General features: G+C 44.6%; 1 protein-coding gene across 1 annotated transcript in view; it reads right to left on the minus strand.

The window, feature by feature from the left end:
* Man1a1 (mannosidase, alpha, class 1A, member 1) overlaps positions 1 to 22,970 on the minus strand; it is a gene marked incomplete in the record, with an annotated part of 142,587 nt that overhangs the window by 50,709 nt on the left and 68,908 nt on the right. Inside the window, 1 exon segment of the mRNA XM_013516640.1 lies at positions 11,333 to 11,427. Within this exon segment, the coding sequence (XP_013372094.1) occupies positions 11,333 to 11,427 (95 nt within the window).

Here is a 22,970-nt window from a genome sequence, read left to right on the forward strand (position 1 = left end):
AAATTACTAGGTCCTGTCATAAACACTATCCCTACAAAACCAATTCGATTTATTAAGTCTACCTCAACAAATAAGAAAACCAAGGTGTAGAGAAAGTGGTCACACTTTAAAAAATAGTTATATTCCATAAAATGCAGCATCTTCCACACACACAGCTTGTGCCGCTCTTCCTTCAACTCAATCAGCAGAGGGTTAGAACCGGCACTGTCAGATATTTAAAAATCACACCAACCCTGAAACCCCCAGCTCATTCCTTCCCAGTGTCCATATGCAGACCGGCTCCCAGGCGTCAGAGGTGCTGGGCTGATGGCTCTTAGGGACAGCGTGGGAGAGGGCAGCTCAGAGCTCTGAGGGCAGCACGCATCAGCATAATGTACAGGGTACAGAGAGCCGCGGGGAGAGAACACACGATTATTCCGTCCACGGCCCATGGCAGAGCGCTCATAAAGTCATCACATTGTGCTCTAAGGGGTTAGCAAGTTATTCCCTGACATTTGATAGAAATGCAGTCACAGAGAAACAAACACGCAGAAAATCCAAGCTACTGGTACAGATTCTCCTACAGTTATTAGAAATGACACCCACCTTCAATGACTTATGTGGTTTTTATTGTACTTTGGGGAAAGGGGGAGAATAGATTTATGATTAAATTTTGGAAAACTGTTCACTGATGAAGCCCTTATAGTAATTGTACTGGGTCTGTTTATTAATTTGTCACAATTGAGTCAGTAAGAGGTTTACTAATGTCCTATTACTTGATCGGTTTCAAAAGTGATTATCTTAAGAACTTGATTTAATTGGAAGCCTCTCAATTTACAAGGTACATTAAACTCTCAGTTGCATCTTCAGATTGTTCAACATATTTAGGTCAATTACCAGTAATCACTATTTTGTACAAATGTCCCATAAAACTATTTTGTACAAATGTCACAAGGAGGAAAAGTGAGATCTAATTAATAATGCTAAACTCCACTGACATTTTCGGGATAAAGGCAAACACAAGCGTTCATATGGTCTTCCTGAAACTGGGTCTGCTCCTCAGAACTGAGTAAAGGGAAACTAACAGCAGTGCACCTTACAGCTGAAGACAATTTGTCCTGATTGCTAAACACCACACTTTACTGCCCATGCCATACCCAGCTGCACATTGATTTCCAGATTCATAAATTACAGTTAATTCTTAGTATCGCTCCAAACTTTTCCCTCCCCAGTTAATGAGAGAACGCAATCAATTACTGTTCACCCTCTTCTCAGAACAGATCAACTGCAGCTACTATGCACAGGCTGGAAACACAAACACAGAGTGGGTAAGGGACTCTCCAGGCAGTGAGGCCTTGAAAGAATCACTGGCCGTGATCTAAATATTTCACACTGACCCTCCAACTCCCACTCAAATATTCAGTGTCTCTGGCTGAATATTTACAACGATTAGCAATTGTAAGGGCTGACAAAGTGCCACAGTACCTGGACTTGTATTCAAATACCTATTCAAACTTCTACATAAACTTAAATTTTACTAATTAGATACTTGAAAGTTTTGTTCCACACTAAAAATATAAGCTGGGTCTTGAGATCAATTGTAGGAAAACTGATTGCTGGTTCCTTAAACATCTGGGGAGTCGATTCCTTGAAAAGATTATTGAATTGCTGGCCTACGAGGGTGGTGTACAAATTGATGTGTGCTGACCTGTCCCCCGTCTGTTTTGTACACAGCATGAATTCTGAATTGCCAAGGCCAATCTGCTACCAACTGTGCGTGAACACAGCGAACCAAGTGGAACCCAGCAAACACTCGTTCTGTGCACTGGAGAAACTTCTGGCTGGTCACATTCCAGTGACAGTGACTGTCCTCACAGGAGGCTTTCCTGGGCGTTAACTGCGGTCGGCCTTCACAGTCCAGTCCCAGGGCTTCCACAGAGGGAGATTCAATCTGCTCCGTGTCAAGGGCGCGAGGCCTCCTAGACACCCCGTGTGACACGGGACCTTCTGTAAGGGGCTCAGGTGACCTTGGGACAGACAGTCCCCCACTGTCTACACATCACCTTTGAAGCACTTCTGCACTTAATTACTCACAGGCTGCAATCCACCCTTCACATGACAGACCTTCTGGAAGTACAGGAAAAGTATTTAGAAATACCAAATCCATGGTTGGGTGACTCAACAACTGGCCACTCCATTCCCCAGCTAGTGTTCAGCGCTTGCCTCACCAAAGGACAGCAGGGAATATAGGACACCTGGAAACCTACTCAACAGGACCTGAAAGGTGAGGAGAAAGGACGAAGTTTAAGAGTCCAGAGGCTCTTTGAACTCCTGCCACCTCACGAGGTGTGGCTGGAGCCTTCAAAGCACTGCTGTTCCGAGCGGCTTGTCCCTTCCGCCCCCATGAGGAGGCTGCGCAAGAAGTACATGGAAGTCGAAAACGCCTTCTGTTCTGAGCATGTGGTAGTGACGCCAGATCTGACCGTGGTCTGGGAGGATGAACTGCCTCAGAAGAGGCTTTTGTCCTGATCCTCTGCAGGGAAATTCACCCTCAGTTTCCTGTTCTGCTTTTCAACGGCCTCAGCTATGGCCAGGTCCCGAGTCTTATCCTAGCCTGGTGATGCGAACCTTCTGGAGGAGTGACCACACTGCAATACAACCTGAATAATGAGGCTTTAGTTTAGAAAAAACCAACTCCTCCATGAACACCGCTTGTCTTAAAAAGAACATGTGCTGTAAGTTTACCATGATGGTTAGCTGCTGCCTGAAGGCACAAGTGTGGCTTCGAGGACAGGGCTATGCTTTTAACAGCTACCCGGACATTCACCGTGAAGAACACCTTTTCTTCTCCGTACTAAAATGGCTCAAAGTTTGTTTTCTAGTCTCACTGGATTAAAACAAGAGGACAAGGGGAAAAAGTAAATGTAAAATCGTTTTGGATAACTAATGTTTGGAATTAGCTAATTTTCAGAAGAAGCAACCCACTGCCTATAGTTAAGTGGAAGCCATATAATTATCAACAAAAGTGTATTAGTGACAGAAAAAATCTACCCCACATCAGTGTCCCAACAGCGGAGCCAGCTGCCGGGCAAAGCAAGGACCTCAAAGCTGTGACGGTCCTGTCATTTCTCGTTTCTCACAACAACTCCTGGGTGGACTCGGACAGCAGCAGCAGCCTCTGCTTCGGCAGGGTCTGGCTTGAAAAGCGAAGTACTGAACCTCACTACAACATCTACTGACTCAAGGCTCAGAGTTGGGATGTGATGGAGGTGTGATGAGAGCTCTGGTCACCCCCTCCCTGCACAGTGGGGGAAGCACTGTTTCATAAATGTTGGGTGCTTACAACTTGTTGAGTTTTTATATTTCACTAATTACAGTGACCACTAGTAAGTAGAGAAAAGTTTTCAAAGGCAATCACAATAAGAAATGAAACATCCTCAGCACATTCCTACTAGACCTAAAACACGGTTTCTCAATCCTACTTGAAAATTTGTATCCTGGGCACTTTGAAAAATGCACATCCTATCCAAACCAACCTGAATAGACTACAGACCCCTACTTACTCTAAAACTGTGGGAAAGCCTGAGAACCACTGATATAAAGTGACCACAGGAATCAGGCACTTTGTAGAACAGCGTAGCCCAAGATTTAGGAAATAAGGTCATGTGGATTTCCGCCCCCCCGACCCCGCCCTGGTACCAGGAATCGAACTCACGACCTTGTGCTTGCCAGGCAGGCGCTGTGCCGCTGAGCTAAATCCCCAGCCCCTGTGGATGTTGACAGCATAAAGGTGTGCACTTTGCCATAGACTGGGTTTGTACCATATTAATTAGGCACTAGCTTGCATTTGAGAAAGAGGATGTAACATCTTCTTGCTTTATATCTTCAACTGATTGAGCAGTTCTAATTTATAGAACAGGTAGTTCCCTAACGAATACAATTTTGAGGAGTAAGGTTTGACTGAGTAAGTAATTTAAAAAGCAAACGAAAGCTTGTGTGTGAAGCTGTATCACTGCACATGGCCCATCTCTCTCTCCACTTGTGGGCAGTTCTACCATCACCATCGCCCTTCTTGGCTTGGGAAAGGGGCTGGTGTGGAGAGCAGGGCAGGGCCTCTGATGACCTCAGCCTCATACCAAGACGTCAGCCAAGCCAACCTGGCCTGGCTCGGCATTATTCACTGCCTTTCCTCTTGTGTGGGCTCTCAGACTTGATCTAGGAAGAGAGTAATACAAGGCAGGGGAAGAGTATGTCAGCTTTATTAATTTATATGTACAAGGACATGACATGACAGCAAAGTCCAAAACAATAACCACAGCAAGAGGCTGCTATACTTTTTAGACAGAGAACAGTAACTGCGAAGGAATGACAAGACAAATGGGTCTTTGGACTAGGGCGGAAACGCTAGGGATGTCACTAAGAAATGTATCGGGGTGGGGACAGCGAACCTACCGGAAGATAACTGTTATTCCAATAGATGTATCTATTCAGGCTCATTCATGATAGCCAGTCTTTGAGGGTTAAGGCTCCCGCTATGTGAGGAGGACACTTCTTGGGGATCTCTAGGCTTGGTGAGTGTGGGAAAAGAGGCTGAATGGCCTTTCTGGTTTGCGGCCCTCAGGGAACTCAGGCTGAAACAAGGGCCATCTTTGAGATGGCAAGCCCTTGACTCCTTCATTTTTATACGCCATGTTTATATATTTGTCAAACAGTGAGAATAAGACCCGAAATTAAAAGTGAATCCAATGTGCATGTATTTCACAGCACTCTGCAATGTTTCTTTAATGTATTAATCACACATATGGTAAACGTGGCACATTAGGGCACACTGCCCAGAATCCTCCTCAAAATCCTTCCCTTCACTTTGAATACACTCACCCTGTCGTTCTGGACACTTTCTGCAGTGGTTCTGGAAGTCGTCTTCTGAGAGGGCCTTTACCAGGTGTGATGCAAAACACAGTGAATGCTGCTGCTGAGCGCCATCCAGCAGGAAAGCAGGCTCATAGAATCCTAAGGAGCGTCCGCATCCCCCTTCTTCACTGGCATTTTGAATCAATTCGGGACATCAAAGGAGCCACAGCAGTGCAACTAAAGACACTCACGAAAGAGGACTCCAGAGCTGCTGCAGAAAGTGGTGAGGACGATGGGCTGTGGGTGTTTTGAGCTGAGGAAGAGCATTCTGAAGGGCATTCGTGGCAATGTGCCTTTTATTGTAATAAACTTTAAAAAATTTAAGCAGACACCATAGTTTTAAAACACATCTTGTAACTAGATTTCCACAAAAGTTTATCAGGAGAGATACTATTATTGCTGCTATTTTAGAGAAGACAAACTCAGATAGTTGAGTAAATTACCGAAGGTTGAAAGCTATGCTAATAAGTAGCAGCTCTGAGTATGGGAGCCCAGCAGGGGTAGCATCTGTTCTATCTTGTCTTATACCACCCTGAGATTAGCTTTACTTTGCAAAATGTTGGCTGCAAAGTCACTGTTGTCCCCACATCCAGCCTTGAGGCTCTGTTATGGTTAATACATTGTGTCAACTTGGGGAGACTAGAGGCCTACTGAGGCAGCAGGGAACCAGGGTGCTCACTTTGTATACATCCTAAGCCTGTGGAAGAGGAGGGCATGGAGATTATGTGAGAGCTTCACGCCCCCTGGGTGCGGATAGCCTGTTTACAATTTAAGGAAGAGAAAGAGGTTGTTTGCCATCATTCCTCCCTTTTTGCTCTTGTTTTTGCTATGTTCTGCCGCCATGAACATTTGCTCTCTGCCATGTGCCACTCTGCCTCAGAGCCAGCCAAGTATGGACTGAAACCTCCACCAACTGTAAGCTAAACAAACCTTTCCTTCCTTCATTTTGGGCCTTGGGAATTTTGTCTCAGCAACGAGAGAAAAGTAACTAAGACAGGCTCCTAAAATGAAACCCCCTTTCCATGAGGGATGCTAACCCTAAGTCAACTATCCCAGGACAAGGGGACACTGGTCCCTGTGCCTCCCAGTGGGTAATGCTTAGCTTTTCAGATCCCAGAATGCCAGGTACCTTCAAATAATATCAAAGTGTAAGCCAAAGGCTTGCCGTACTGAACTCTGACTAAAAGAAGGATAATGCTTAGCTTGTATGAAAAGAGTTCCTTCAAAAGTATTACTGGGCCAGCCCCAGGGGCTAAAGGTTGTTTGTAATCACGGGAGTGTCCCACTAACAGGAAGAAAAACAACCCCTGATTACCTAGTTTACTGCAATGAAACTTCCCCCAACTCCTGCACATCGCAGTCCTGTGGCAAGCAGACCCACAGAACCCAAACTTGATCTCCCACAGCGATGATGTTCCAGTGCGTGAGTTGATATTGCTGTGCGTGCCGCTGCTCACACGCTCAAGTATGGTTGGTTGCTATTTCCAGAACAGCAAAAGCGGCCAAATGAATTAAAATAAATACAAGATGGAAACTCAATATAATAAAACCACCTTAAGATACTTAGAAACTGACTTTAACTTCTCTTACTTTTCTAGAGTTGACAGAACCTGTCTTCAAATTCTTTTTTTTTTTTTTTTTTTTTTGGTTTTTCTCTGGTACCGGGAACCGAACTCACGACCTTGCGCTTGCCAGGCAGGCGCTTTTGCCGCTGAGCTAAATCCCCAGCCCCATCAAATTCTTAACAGATTCATGAAACACATAAATAAAACATAAACGGTACGATGAAGCTCTGATTTTATTTATACTTAGGCTTATATCACTGCAACAGTACATTTTTAGGATAATTAAGCAATATTTTTAACCTCCTAAAGTGCCTTCAAATCTGAAACTAGAAGCTTTGAAAAATGCTTAGCAAATTAGTAACATAGACAGTTATATGTCAACTGTCAATTAAAAACAGAAATATACGGAAAATACTTTAAAACTATTTAACCCATCAAATTGTCTTTGCAGTTTGGGTCTATTAAAACTAACCAACGATTAGTAAGTATTTTAGATTGCCAAGGCGTGAAGAGCCCCAGGGAGACGGCTGGCACCTTTGGTTAAAATACACTCTCCACAGGCTTTACACGGGGCTCCCTTTCCCTACCAGGAAGTATCAGGTGAGGTCCGACTCCTAACTAAGGCCCGGTCTCAGGTAAAGGACTTTTAAATTTAATTATAATAATGTAAATGATAACTAATGACACTATATGCACTTTCATCAGACAACTACAATAGTCAATAAATAAAGCTCTGCCAGGCAGGAGATGAAAACAGGTGAGGAGCTGTGTCTCCTTCTCACCTTGCTGACTAACGGAGTCAGAACGGAGATGGACTGATCCCTCTCATCCCCCGACAGCAGCTGTAACAGAACACGCTGTACGTCCCTCCAACTTAATTACCCACCAGGCAACTGTCATTCAGAAAAACCCACAAAGAGAAACAAAGGATAGAACAGTACACAGCTGAAACTGACTCACTCATCAGAAAGGTCAGGGTGAGTATCAGCAGTGCCCAGACTGTGCGCCTCGTGCTAGAAATGAGTAGTGGGAACATTAACAGCATTCCTTTACATCAGGAACACACTGTAGCAACCCCAAATCTCATGCAAGTCTGCTCTACATGCAGGCTTGAATTATACCTAGAAATATGAAGATGGTGAAATGCTGGATTTTACAAATCACAGAGGTGATTTTTTTTTCTGCTGCCAGTTGGAGGGAAAAAAATGCACAGGGCTTCTTGCTAATAGTGGTAACAAGGTCAGTCATCAGACGTTGACATTTTCCCATTAGAAAAACTGAGTATACCAGAATTGAATCTGCTAGGAAGGCAGTGGTTGTTGTTTAGCAGAAATACTACATTAGCTATGTATGCTCGGTGCAAGGCACTGTATTAGTGAGGCAGGTATGCTCTTGTTGGCGCTGTCTACAGCATGGCTACTTGCTGTTAAGCCACGATCTTAATTAACTTATAGCTTCACTTGGTTAACTCTTCAGTTAAGATTTATCATGGTTGTGGCAGAACAGAGAATTTAAAAATAATTTTTTTCCTGAACAGATTTTAGGACAGAGTTCCTGAGGGAGTGTATGAATAAATTATTCAGGTTCTCTGCATATTTTCAGCTTGTATAAATACTGAAATCCAATTTGTCTTATTGGTATTTTGGCTTCAAATACATACATTAACCTTCCTAATTCAAAATAGTGCTTGCTTTAAATTCGCCCCAGTGAGTGCTTCATATCTTTCTTTGGCACAGAGTAGCTCCCGTTTGTGGATTACATGTGTGTATATCATTTGACACAGGGAATTTATATTCTGCTTCACCACTTTGGCTGCATCTTCCCTCAGGGGAGCGGTGTGTCTGTTATCTTTTAGAGTAAAGGGAGGAGAAGGACAGAATCTCCCCAGGACCTGCACAGAACTGTCATCGCAGCAGGGACTCAAATAAAGCTTATTCCTGACATGGAAAAAGTAAAGAGACTGATTTTATTTAGGCATTAACCTAAATACTAGAGGAATGTGAACAGCTCCTACTAGCAAGTTCCCATTTTTGTTACCTGGAGACGTTGGCAAAGAGTGGTATCCAAACCCTCTTCCTTGTCCAGCTGAGAGGGGAGAGCAGATGAGCTCTCAGCAGACGGCAGTGTGCTGGTGCCTCCCCACCAGGTCCCCCGCCTCAAAGCCAGCCCGCAGCAAGTGTGCCTCCTGCCTAAACCAAGTTCTCAAGCTCTCCTTCCTGCCTGACATCCTTCGGCAATGTCCTCTTACTCTGAGACGGTAATGAAGAAAATATGATTTTGTCAGGCATTTTCCCCCCTTTTCCTTTAAAACTTTTGCTAGTGACAGCAAATGAGAAAAGTGGCGTCATGCCAGTTGTCCCCTATTCTGTGGGCCTCGGCGGGAAAACGCAAAGGTTCAAAGGAGACAGTGCACATACGCACTGGGACTCCGCGGCCCACCCTAAACCACACCGTAACACTGGAGACAAGTGAGAATGCTATCCCTCGCCTGGGAGAAGCTGTGGCGTGATGACCAGCTCCACAGTAAGAGAGGAGGAATTCGGTGGACAGGTGCTCCTGTTAACGATGCTGGTGCTCACTGCGCGCTCTGGGGCAAGTTGCTGCTGTACGGCAAATGGCGAGCAAGGTGGACAAAAGTACACAGTAAAAATTCACTCAAGTTGCCAAGAAAAAAAATGTTTTTCTCTGCTGCCAAATAATTACCTAATTTCCTTTAGGTTTGGAAACATCAGAGAATACATAAATCAAAGTGGCCAATATTTTTCACCATATATAATTTTCCTGTAATCTTTGAAAGGAAACATAAAGTCCTAGTATATAATATTACACAAAATAAGGTCTTATAAAAATCTGAATGCCCCAGTTAATGAATTCTTGACAGGCATAGATAGGAGAAATAATAGAGGATTCAGAACTTAGTAAGTATCCCTTTATGTACTAAAAAATATCTACTATTTACTGAAAGATATTCCACAGTCCCCTGAAGGTAGATTTCACTAAAGAAAAACCCACTTGGTTGTTAGAAATAAACACTAGTGAAGTTAAACATATTTCAAATAATTCCATTTCTTATTTAGAGAGGTCAGATAGCAGCACTTCACATAATGGACTCTGCGGGAAGCGGTCTACACAGACTTCTTCTCATTTCTTTCTCTCTCGGAAGCAACAGGAAGCTGCTGCACAGAATCATGAAGCGGGCTGGAGCCTCCCCGTCCCCAGGACCAGAACCTGGGGTTCTGAGGCCTGGGAGGGCTCCCTGCACAGGACTGTTGGCTTTGGAAACTGGGACTGAATCAGTGTGCCCAGGAGCAGGCGTCTACTGAGAGGTAGCCCAGGCTCCGGGAGAGTCTCCATCTGTGAACTCTAACGGGTCACAGAACTGATTTGCTGGCCGGCTGTGCAGCTCAAACGGGCCTGGGGAGCTCAGATGTGCACTCCGTGAGCAAGCCCTGAGCAGCTGTGGAACCGAGCAGCCGCCTCTTGGTAGCAGCCAGCGTGGCGGACTCCTGTGCCCCTGACGTTTTTCTCAGAGGGAAAAAACGAGTTACCTGTGCAGTGTTGTGAGCAGAGGAGAACCTGGGTCAGAAAACATCTATAAACGCAAAGTCTGAGGACAGGATGCGAAAGAGAAGGTCCACAGCAGCCACATGCAGAACTTCCAGGCCTCCACGCAAACATACGACTCCTGGTCAGCTCAGACCTGACTCGAGGAGCCTGGGGGCGCCTGGGGTTGCGGAGCCCTGTGCAGCACTGGACACAGCAGAGAGCACCCCGAGTGTGATGCAGCCCAACACCACCTCCCGGACAGGGTGCCTTCGGGCGTGGACAGTAACACACATGGAAACAAGCAACACTCCCCAGACCAATCTCCCAAGGAAAGAGCAAATGATTTTAGGACAGAATGTCACTGAAGCAGGTAATCAAGAAGGAATGTGCATTCATCCGACCAAACCACCCCGTGCAGCCTCATGGTACCTCCGAAACAAGAGCGCCACTCCACGCGTGTGTGCGTGTGTAAGGAATAGCAAAAGTACCAGTCCTCGCCCGCCAGTTACTCACTCTCGCTGCAACTGCAGTTCTGCATAAGCAAAATGCAAAGGCTGCACGTGGTTCGGCCTTACAGCGCTGCGGTGGGCACTGCGTGTTGCGCTGGGTACAGAACCCACCGCACAGCATGATGGCATCCTCCTAGCTGCTGTCACCTTGTCGTCACGGCAAGAGGCCCATGTGCCATTTGTAACTTATGGGGACAGCGGACGGCAGAAGGGGAGCTTAAGACAATGTGTTTATTAATGTGATGCTTAAGTGTCCCTGGGAGAACAACGGAGTCTGATCAGCTCAGGGATTTTTTTGGCGCACACTCTCGGGGATGAGGCACACCAGGTTTCTCCTCCCTCGGGGACATGAAGGCAGGACTGACCAGGTCAGTGGGTCAGCTCCTCTTCCTCCTGACTGCTGTGGGCTGCAGCAGCCTCAGGTTCCCGGACTTAGGGCTCTTATTGTTGTGTCTCTCAAATTCCCCCGATAGCTTAAGCTGGAGCAACACCGCACTCAGACTCGCTTCCTTGGGAGTGCATGCTCTGACGCAGAGAGCCAGTCTCACCGGTTCAGGGTCGCCCCAAAACAGGGAGACCCTGGGATCGCACCTGGTTTGTATGATTCCCTCAGGGCCCCACTGTAATATGACCCAGACTCATCAAACTATGGAGCCTCACAAAGCTAATCACTTCCACCTAAGGACAGATTCTAAGACTTCTGGGGCAGAGGCAGTAGTCACCAGCGTCACTCAGGTAATTACCCACATACCACATACTCGTGAGTCCACAATCTCAAGTTATTTCACCTTAAAATATGTTGTTGAAAATGAAGAGTTTTACCTTTTCATATTCAGCAATGCCCAAGGTATTCCAGAAGGAGTATGAAATGCAGGTAGCAATTTTACCCCAAGTTCCACTGCTTTCTTTCGAAATATCTGAAAAGTCAAACAGTTACATAAGCTACGGTTGCAAGCAAAACAAGTGTTTTTACTGTTAGCTCACAATTACCACTCTTCCACTTTCACACTGCTTTATCTAAAATAAAGGTTTCTTAAATGAACACGATCCCCTAGTAAGGCAACCGGATGTTGGGTCCCTCGGTCTCATTTGCGCATTAGCATTATGTGGGGAGGGCACCATGAGATATGCGCCCTGTTTAGCTGCTATGGTTTGGGGCCCTGGATGTTCCCTGCCTTCAGCATGGTGCTCGCAAGGACCCAGGGACAGCATTGGTTTCAGAAAGACATCACAAGTGACTGATAAGTCCTCTCAGCCCTGAAAGCTTTAACTTCCTCTGAGATTAAGTGTAGGAGATATGGAAAAAAATTTATGAAGGCACAGATTCTGCCCCAGAGTGTGACAGGGAAGCTAACATATGCACATAAATACCCAGATCACAGATACAATGGGAGCTGGAGATGAAACCGTGCAGGTGCTTGGATGAGCTCCGCCAGGGTGGAGCTGCGTGGGGAGCAGGAGGGCCCACTGCCCTGAATGCGGCCAGTGACACCGAGGCTGGGACAGGAGGGTGGGGGCAGGCACAGACGGGGGCGAGGGCGGCCAGCAGGGTCACCAGGGGAGTGCTGGTGAGTGGGGGTGAGCGGCAGGCAAAACACAGTCATGTTACATGACCACGACAAGTCGGGGACAGTTGTAAATGCAAGGGCAAGAATTTTATTTCTTCATCCTCCACCCCGAGAATTCTGCTGCGTTGGACACCGCACCTCCCCAGATGAAGGAGAAAGGAGGCGGCCTGAGGTGCAAGGAGAGTGGACGACAGCCTGGCCTTGGCTAGTGGGCAGCATTCACTGCAGCAGCTGTCATGGTGAAGGGTTTGGGGCACCTGAGCTCCCCATGGAGAAACCCCAGAACTCGGGCTCTCGCCAGCCATTACCCAAGAACTCTATTCTAAGGCCACCACCCACCCTCCTCCTTAGAAACCTAACTTGCATTTGGTAATGAAAGTTAAGAAAGAAATGAATTTCAGTATGCAACTTTGGCTGGCAATCAATTCAGATAAAGTAACGCTTCTGGTGGTTAAAGCGAACACACATTTGCAATACAGGGAACGTGCTAAGTGTGGGGTGCCCTCTCTACCAGTTAGTATTGTTCTTACCCAAGAAGAACAACATCTGATCATGGATGAAAGGGGAAGCAAAAGAAAAAACAGATCAAAAGGTCCATCTTCCTCCTCCTCTGCCTTACCTGAAGCATTCTAGGTTGTCTTCTGCTCTAAGGATTTATTCAATCACTACTCGGCCATCTGCTCAGTTTCTGGCCCCCACCCAACTTTTAAACTGTTAATTAACTCCTTTTTCTAGACACTTACACAAAACAGAAGTCAAACTATGTAATTAAAACACCATCTTGGATATAGCCATATGGTATAAGAGTTAGGGACTTAGGCTTTGAGGACAGAATATGCCTGAATCTCAGCTCCACTCCAAACTGGGCAATCTTGGGTGAGTGACTTAACCGGTTCCTGCTGCCATGAACCACCAGTGGTACAGGCGTGACTGTCCCACTGGGCAGCTTGTACATGCAGGACTTCCAGGCTGCCAGATGGGGCTGGCCAAGCATGTGCCACTGGTGATTCAAGGCCGAAAGGCAGCGAGACCTGAGTCACACTGTTAATCCCCCTGTGACTAAATCTCATCTGTAAGACCGAGCTAACACAGCCTTTACTACTTGAAGGTTGTGGAGACAAACAGGTAAACTGCTGCATGGAAAGTGCTCAGGACACAATCATCACCATGAAAGATCAGCTGTGGTTTTTGTGGTAAGGATAATGGTATTCCCCCCAGAACCTCTCACATTTAGTGTCTGAAATTCTTTATTTTCTTGGCTTTTATCGAACTGTTATTCTGGGGCCTTCCACCTATCCAGATTCTTATTTCTCTGTCAGTATCATTCAGCTCCCTCCTGCCCTGTGCTCATTCTCAGGCACCGAGCCCTGGGTTCCGAGCACCTCGCACTCCTAAACCCACCTTCCCATGGCAGCTCTAGTTCTCTGTTCTACTGTGAGCGCACATCATGATGTGTCTTGTTCAGCCTAAAACTCAGCACAGGAGACACGGAGTCCACGACCTGCTATCCCAGCATGGCTCCCTGCCCCATCACCTATCTGTCCGGCGGTCCCTTGAGCAGGAGGACAGGCATCCTGATGCTGGACTTGCTGCCCTGCACTCTGCTGAGATGTCTGTGCACAGCTCCTCTGAAACAGCACGGGCTGTGTACTCAGTGCCGGACGAAAGGAAGGGAAGATGAAAAAGAAGACCTTCCTTTCTAGCCTCCTGTTATTCTCCCTCTTTTCTTCCACTGACCTGTATTTCTATTACAACTTTGTTTTACCACACAGCTTGTTCAAGAAACCACATCAATGCTCACTGACGCCAGAACTGCTCCACAGCTCTTTCCACAGTCCCCATGAAGCAGGTCTACTTATCACCCCCTGCTCGGTCCAAGACCACTGTGGAACAGTGAGACCAAGCAGATTACACTCTTCCAAGTGCGGTCCTCCTCAGCCTCTCTTCTTGCACAGTGATCTCACCCTAAACACCCTCTGCCGCCTTCTTCCGGTCAGTCCAAATTCCTTCATCCTTCAAGGCCAAGGTCACCCTCAACTCCTGGCCAAGTTTTTCACCTTCCATCATCCCCCACTGACAGCTGGGGTCACTCAGTGCAGGCTCCAAAAGGCAAGCTGAGATCTCTAAATTGTGTTACTCTTTTGTGTCCTCTGATAATTCTTTAAGAGTAGAGACAAAGCCTTATTTCTTTGGTTGCTTATCATATATCACGTGGATCAAGCCACTCTGTACGTAAGTGTATCGCCAGCACCATGGCATTCCTACAGGTGTGCAAGGAGACATTTACATTGTCAGCCAACAGTCTGGACCCGTGGCCATCCCATCGCGCGTCTCCTGGCTGTGATGCTCTTCAAATGGCTGGGCCTGGCTCACGCCTCTCTGCAGAAATCCATTTAAATAACCCTTGCAAAAAGAGATCTTTTCCTAAGGATCCCACACAGAGTTAGCCATCCTCATTTCCTTTCCACCTTGTTGATTTCTGCCCAATTACTGCATTTTAATCATCTTGTTTGGTTGTGAAAACCCCACCAGCTAATGGCAGGATGAAGGCATGGCCACTTCCTTTTTCACTGCTGTATACACAACTCTTATCCAACAGAGCAGTCACTGGTACTCAGTAAGTGCTCATTTAATAAATGAGTGAAACAATCACAGATTAATTAACACATCTCGGGCAACACAAGAAGCCTTTGATGTTACATTGTTTGCAAAATGCTCTGTGCTAGTCTACTATAGTTACTGCAAATAATCATCTCAAGCATTCTAAAGTCTGAACCTTGGGAATAATTAGGAGACAATTATAAAGTAGTTTTGGATAAAAACATTAATTATCCTACTGATGCTTTATTTTTATTTTTTTTTTTGTTTTTGTTTTTGTTTGTTTTTTCCAGTACCGGGAATTGAACTCATGACCTCACACTTGCCAGGCAGGCACTGTGCCACCGAGCTAAATCCCCAGCCCCTCTACTGATGCTTTAAATAAAAATCACACATAAGCGATCAGGTTCAATTATCAGTATCTAATTTGTTGTCTCTTAAAAGTTTGAAGAGGAATGCAGATTCTAAAAGAGAATACCTTATGTACATGTTATAAAACTAACTTGTAAGATTAAAACTCTGAAAAGATTGAAGGAGCAGTGTCACAAATCACTCTAAAGGGAGATTCAGTTTGAGCTAGCATATTCTGGAAAATGAGTCAGAAGGCAAATTATTACAGGAAGCCCAAAAAATGTCCTTGGTGTGTCCCCAGTGTCAGCCGGTGGAGATCATGGGAGTGCTGGGGTGCAGATGTGGATCCACCCTGAGCTCCTCTCCCTCCGTACCAGGCCTTCTGGAAGTGTCACTTGGCTGGTTCTTGGTCTTGGTCTCCCGTAAAATGAAAGCATGGCTGACAGTTTTGACTTTTGGTTTATTACTGGAAAAAAACAGTGCTGAGGGGCCACAAAACTAGGACTAAAGTGCACCTGACAAGGGAAGCAAAATGAGTAATTTTTAAAAGATAGGAAGTATTAATTTGCCACCCAATTTTTAGTTGATATTGGCTCCAAGATTTGCTGGTACCTATATTTATGGTGGGGAAGATGTTACACTAAGAGGGTGTTATGGTTTGTATCTGGGTGTCCCCCCAAAGCCTCACACAGTCATGTGGCGGGCTTCTGCAATTTACCATTGAGTCAAGGGCCAATGTTGGGATTATGGGAGCAAGTGCTACACCTGCCCTGGGGTGAGTAATTTGATACACTGTAAGAGAGGGAAAGAGGCTGCCTGCTGCCACTCCCTGCCTTTTTTGCTCTTGCTGCTTTTGCTGTTTTGTGCCACTCTGAAGTGTTGCCCTTGTGCCATGCTACCCTGCCTTGGAGCCAGCTGATTATACTGAAACCTCCACAAACTATAAGCTAAATAAACCTTTCTTTCTTTAATTTTGGGTGTTGGGTATTTAGTTTCAGGAATGAGAGAAAAGTAACCAAGACAGAGGGCATGACGAAAAATGACAGTTCACAAAATGTAATCTCTGTTTATACAAAAGACATTTTCTTTTGTTTCTTTAAAAAAATACCATTAAAAGAAGATAGGGTTCTATATAACTAGCAATCAGTTTCAGATGGGAAGATATCTTATGATCCAAGAAGAATATTCAAAAATATTTTGCATTACAGAGATTCTGATTATATTCATTTCAAAAGTCAAAACTAATATAGTTTGTTGAAAGGGTGGTAAAATGAGATGAAATAGCTTCTAAGATAATCTTTCAAGCATGTAACTAACAAACAGCTTTAAATAAGAACTTTCATGCCCTAAAGTTAAGAATTTCAAAATAATCACATCAAAATTTTTTTCATTACTTACATAATGTCATAGTTTTATTGCTGCTTTTGCTCACTGTTTAAAAACTTTACAATTTAAAATCCATCACATGAAAACATTTATCTTTTTACTATACCTTCAGAGATAGGGTTAGATGAGGCTGTAAATAAGATGTCTGGCTTTTTCTGTCTTTCTAGTTTACAGTTCCCTGAAGAACTGCACAAGAAAAATGTACATGCCAGGGTGAAGGGTGAGGAAAGGAGACAGGAATAAGGACAGATGGCTCTAGGAGGGGACATCTTCAGCTCAGACACGCTTCAGTTTAAAATGCACAATCAATATCAAAGCCTTTCTTCAAATGCTCAGGTTGCAAACTTTCTGTGAAAAGATCAAACACTAATTCCCCATTATGTGCGCAGAGTTTACCTATTACTCATTTTCACTACAGAACACTTTCGGCACATGACCATCTTCAGCTAGAAATAACCAAGTACGTATCATTAGCTGAGGTGATCAGCTCTTACCTAATGTGGGCCAACTTCAGTCACTGAGACAACACACACTTACTAAGCTACTCTGATGACTCCACTGGAGGGAAGCCCCTAAGGTTGAAAGCCCAAATCTGGAGGTAACATTCAAGTCATCGAGCTCTACAGTTCTGGTGTACAGATGAGAAAATGAAGTCCAGAAATGCTCCGATGTTGGCAGACAGTCCAGTCCACTCTGCTCATGTCATTCTTCTGACCCAGAGGGACTCTGTCTTGTAAGTCCCTTGTAGGTGTCTGTACACATCTTTCTTTGTTTTTTCCTGATATTCTTTTTTTCCCTGATATTCTTTCTTTCTCCTAAATTGACCAAAACCTAAAACTCACTTTTTTCTATTAAAAGTATTATTTTCTACCTGCTAAATTGCATTATGAACTTCACGTTAAAATTATACATTTAATTAGATGACTACTTTTGCCAATTGTTTTGCTTTTCTTCTCTGTGATTCTATGTAACAGTTCAACTTTTTGCCTTTAGCAATTATATGGAAAGAGTGTGACTATTCTCCTTAAAAATTACAGCATGAAGGTCTCTCTAACTTGTCTATTCAAAATAAAAAGGGTATGTGTGCTAACTTGCCAATAACCATGGATCACTACAGCGAAGAACCAATGAATGCCCCCGAGAGCGGACTTTACGAATGTATAAAAGCACAAAGTCTAAATGGAGACTTTATTATTTAAAAATCTAGACGTAGTGAATAGCTATTTTAGATATTCTAGCTTTTTACGGATATTCTCATGAAAAATTAACAGCTGGTCAAATTCTAAAAAGGTTCTTTTATACTATTTCAGAGTCAGAAGGAATGTTGATAAGTGAATGAATAAAACTGCACCCTAACAGTGGCTTTTTCTCCAAGAAGGCTATGATTTCATTCCTGAGCACCCCGGGGGAGAATTCTATTAAAGTTAAGAAGGCAGGGTGGGAAATGGGGAGACACACTGCGAGAATTTCAGGCTGCTGGTGATGCGTGTCCAGGTAGCCATCAGCCCACCTCCTCCTGGGACGGGACCTTCTTGTCGTCTGAGGAGCGGCACCGTCAAGGTCACGCAGGGCCAGACTGGCACGCTGAGCAGTATCAAGCCCTGCGCTTAGTTCAGCACCTGCTCATCACCAGTTCTGCACAAGGAAGACTGCCCTGTCTTCTGCTCCATGAGGATGGTGGGTAAGTCATTTCCGAGTTACCTTTCTGCATCACAGGGTACGGTTCTGAGACTAGCATGCACCTCCTGCCTGTTTACCAGCGTGGTCAGAGCTGTAAGAGAGATACATGAAAAGTCCCAACACTCTGGCCCTCAGGGAGCGCAGGTCAGGAAGGCAAGACAGCCACACAGAAATGTGCACACAGGAGATACGCAGCATGAGAGGACACACTGACTAAGGTGGGTGGAGGGTATAGTCAGTGATACCAGCTGTGACCGTGCGGTCAGAAGGGAGGCAAGGGAGACCCAGTGAGGTCCTGGGAGAGAGGTCAGATGGAAGAGTTGGGACTTACAGGGGGGAAGTGTGTGCTTATTTGGGGTGAGTGCACACACACTCTGGCTAACCTGGAGGTGGACAGGGCAGGAAGTAAGGGCTAGCCAGAGGCACATACAGTTCTTCATGTGCACAGCAGACACAGCTCGATTAATCGGGTCTAGAAAATGGCAAAAAAGTAACAGATTCAGTAAAACAAGCCCCTGGTCTTCATTATAAGCAGCAAAGTCAAAGGGAGGCTGAAAAAGCACATCCGGGGTCTGAAGAAGTCCCAGGACCACTTTAACACTTCCCATCAGTGACGACCACATTTCCACATCATCAGGTCCCGAGAAATGGAGGGCAAAAGGCTGCGGTTCTCCTGACTCTGGGACTACTCTGGTTTGCAGGACGCAAATGCATGAATGGCAGACTGAGGGACATTATACTGGCTTACCCGGTAGGAGGAGGAACCTTCAGAAATTAGGGTCCTTCAAAGAAAAGTTTCCTTAAGAAATGTGTGATGAAAGTTACAGTATGTCCTTCAAATCTGAGTCAGCATGAAAGCTCAACAGGCAGAGAAGGAAGGAAACTCCTGGATCGAGGGCTCAGAACTGTCCTTCCATGCACCACGTACGTGGTACCCTAGACCTTCTAACCCTAATGCTGCTTCCCAAGAACGGTAAGGAATAATGTGTAATAGCAAGAGCAACGCCAGCATAAACATGCAGGCCCCTCTATGGCGCAAAACATGGCTCGCCGAGCTGCTCATTCTATCTTAATTCAGGTTTCCAAAGTGGAAGATCACCAGGATGTTTAGAAAACAATGCCACATGTAATGGTAACACTTAACATTACATAAGTAGGCCTATATCTCTCACCATACACCTTACATCAAAAGCAAAATGTCTTTGTTTCAAAAAATAATGCCTGATAAAGAGGCAGGGAAATATGAAGGGGTGCATGCTATCTGGCTGTGATTTCTGAGAACTTGTGGGATCCTGCAGAGATGAACTCAAGACTTCAGAGTCTTAAAAGGGGAACCGTAGTATGTACTGTTGCTTTTGCAGGCAGGCAAACAGAAGCCATCTGAAATATGCACAATCCACGCTCAGCAACACGTGTACAGAAAAGGTAAGGGAAACAAAAATGATGGGCTCCTCTGGACAAGTGCATCTTGATCCCCAACACCTTTGAGTTACGAGGCATTCGAGGATGGAGGGCTTTTCCAGTTAGCCGAGTCTTACACAGCAGCACTTTCTATCGGTGCCATTTTAATTTGTACATTCATTAGTCCATGTTTGCAGCACACGATCACATTGCTCTTGGGAGCTGGTATATGGTCATAACACATCTTAGTTCTTTTTATGTCCCTTCCTTGGTTTTGAAGGGTGACACTGGAAACACGCAGAGTATCTCTGTAGTCCCTGCCATTGGTCTTATGTAATACTGACAAGTATATCACAGCTATACAGAAAGACAGCTGTGTAAAATTGTAGAAACAGTTCTCTTTTTTCCTTTCTTTATTTTTGGTACCAGGAATCGAACTCAGGACCTTGTGCTTGCCAGGCAGGCGCTTGTGTCACTGAGCTACATTCCCAGCCCTGAAAAAGTTCTCATTTAGGAGTGTTCTGAAGATCTTAAACTCAGCTGCAGGCAAAGTAGACTTCTCCCAAGTGACTCCCCAGGCCTCTGTACATGCTGGTGCTTCAAGGGTCATCACTGAAGGAAGCAGCTGGGGAATGGGCCCACGACATTGCTCTGATAGAAGAAATGTTTCTCTTAACTCTTGACCTAGTATATTACAATGGTTTCCTAAGCAAAGGTGACAGCTAAATTCTGGCTCAGTTTTTTTTAGCTCATTGTAAAAAGCAGGAATTCTGTTCATGACAGAGAGAGGTCCGATGGTGCTAGGGCAGGGGCTGTCACAGTGTGGTCCTCATCCAGCAGTGTCCAGAGCTCAGCTATTGTGAACTGCACTGCTATAAGCATGGGTATGTGTGGGTCACTACATGACGTCTCTAGGATTCTTTGGGGAAGACATCCAGGACAGATATAGCTGGGTCAAACAGAATCCCGAGTTTTAGCTTGTGAGGGATCTTCCAGATGCCCATCAAAAGATGAACAGATAAGTAAATGGAGTACATTCTGTCACAAAGATTACAGCTGTTCTTTCTGAAGCAAAATGGATGGAATTGAGACCGTCATGAGCAAAACGTCAGACACAGAGAACTAAATATCATGATTTCTCTGTGAGATCTAAAATATAAGTAACGAATGAATAAAATGGAGAGACAGGGGTAAAAGGATTCCCAACAACTAAGACATGGTGCTTTACGTATGTACCAGTTCCCCCAAACGTCACTGTGCTATGCTGCAACCATACCCTAATAAAACCGAAAACAAGCGTGGTCCTCAGTGAGGAAGGCTCCAGGAACTTGGAAGAAATGCAGACATTGAGGCCCGGCTCAGAGGTAGAGCTGTAAGTCTGGGTTTTAATGAGTCCTCCTTTTACTCTCATGCATGCCCCTGAACTAAGTGAGTTCAGTAGCAGGGAACACAGACTGGCAGCCGTTGTGTAACACCACAGGTATTGCACTATCTCTGCAGGGGACGAAGCAACAATCTAATAATCTCGAAGTTTAACAAACAGGATAAGAGGTACAAAGCCAGTGATGCTGAGCTGGCAGGTTAAGAGCCAGCTTCCAAACGCTGCTATGTTGAAGTGCAAATGGGCCAAGTGATCCCAAGTGATGGCGCAACTGTGCTGCGCGCTTTCAGGCTTTATGTGCTGGTCGCTGGGGCACAGGAGCATGTTTCACTGGTGAGCCCCGGCTCTAAGTCACTTAACAGCACCGGGGCGAAAAGATACAGGCCAAGTTTAGGAGGTCAAGAATGGCCCTCCTGTGAGCGCTTTATACACATGGAGAATCTAATTACTAGTTTGCAACACAGAATTTATTAGTTTTTTTTCCCTCTTACAGACTATGTTGCAAATAAGTACACAGCAGTGTCCAGTTTGAAGGAGAAGTTTACATGATGAGTCACTGTTTTATCAATCTGTGACAGTTCATAGGTAAACTCCCTTATAGTAGTACAGAACTAGTCAGAAAGTTAAAAAGTTTCTTTACAACAGTGGGAGCTATGCCAATAGCCACATCTATGCTGTAGGGTTGGAGTAACATGATTGAGATTATAAAATGAGATGCGCCTCATGTTAATAGTGCGAAGGTATATGCATGACTTTCTTAAAGTACATACTGGGCTTGTTTCTATTTAAGTTCTTAAGGAAATCAACACAAAACAAATATAAACTAATGGATACACGTAAATATTTCTTGATGTCTAGATCCTTCAAAAGCCTTAGAAATTTTAAATAAATGAAGATTTAAAGGAGTTCCCCCAGGTTTTGCCAAACTTCATACAGGTGGAACTACACTTATCGAGGACTGATTAGAATCTTGAGCTTAGCGAACTTCAATGTGTTAGTTTTGTGCTGGCTGCACAACTTCTGGATTTGAAAAATCATAATATGATAAGAAACTGGAGGTTTTCCTACTGAGATCAGGAGCAAGGCAAAAATATCCCTTGGTAGCCCCACGTTTTGGTATTGTAGGCGAAATTCTAGCTAATAAGACCAAAACAAGTAAAACAAAATAAAAGGTATACTGATTGAAAAGGAAGAAGTAAAACCATCTTTATGTCTTATGACATGATTGTATATGCAGAAAATGTGAAAAAAATTGAAAAAGTCTTTTGAAATAGCTGATTACAGCAAGGTTGTAGTGTACAGGCTAATACTGCAAAATCAACCATTTTTTATACAACAGCAATGAACAAGAAGATGCTGACATTAAAAACACAATGCATTACATTAGCACCCCCCACATGAAATACATAGACATAAATCCAACAAGGAGGAAGGCCATACAACTCTGATGAAAGAAATCAAAGACCAAAGTAAGTGGAAGCTGAATCCGTATTTCATGTTTATGGATAGGAAGAGCTTGATAATTATCAAGACACTAGCTCTTCCCAACCTGATGTACAAGTTCAATGCAATCCCAATCAAAATTTCTGCAAGATATTTTGGATACTGACAAACTACTTTTAAAGATTTATATGGAGAAACAAAAGGCTTAGAACAGCTAATACAATATTGAGGAAGAGCAAGTGAGAGGACTAACCTAGCTGCTTCAAGAATTAGTCTGAAGAGATCATAACGAAGGTAGCGGTGTATATGGCAGACAAATGTGCCCAGCGTACAGAATGGAGCCCACACATGGACCCACAGAACCACATCGAGTAATCTTTGACAGAACAAAGGATCATTCAAAACACGGTGAAGGAACAACTGGCATTCACATGCAAAACATGGGAATCCGTAGACAGAGAACTTTACGTCCACAGCTTGGCAATGAATTTTTAGATACAACCCTAAAGGCAAGGCCCATGAAAGAAAGAACTGGACTTCATTCAAATGACAAATGTTTGCTCCGTGAAAGACACTATGAAGAGAGTGAGAAGTCAGGCCGCAGACTGGAAGAGAATATTTGCAAAACACACATATGATAAAGAAAAGGCCA

This window comes from Chinchilla lanigera, unplaced genomic scaffold (genome assembly GCF_000276665.1).
Source record: "Chinchilla lanigera isolate Chin_1 unplaced genomic scaffold, ChiLan1.0 scaffold00035, whole genome shotgun sequence".
NCBI lineage: Eukaryota > Metazoa > Chordata > Mammalia > Rodentia > Chinchillidae > Chinchilla > Chinchilla lanigera.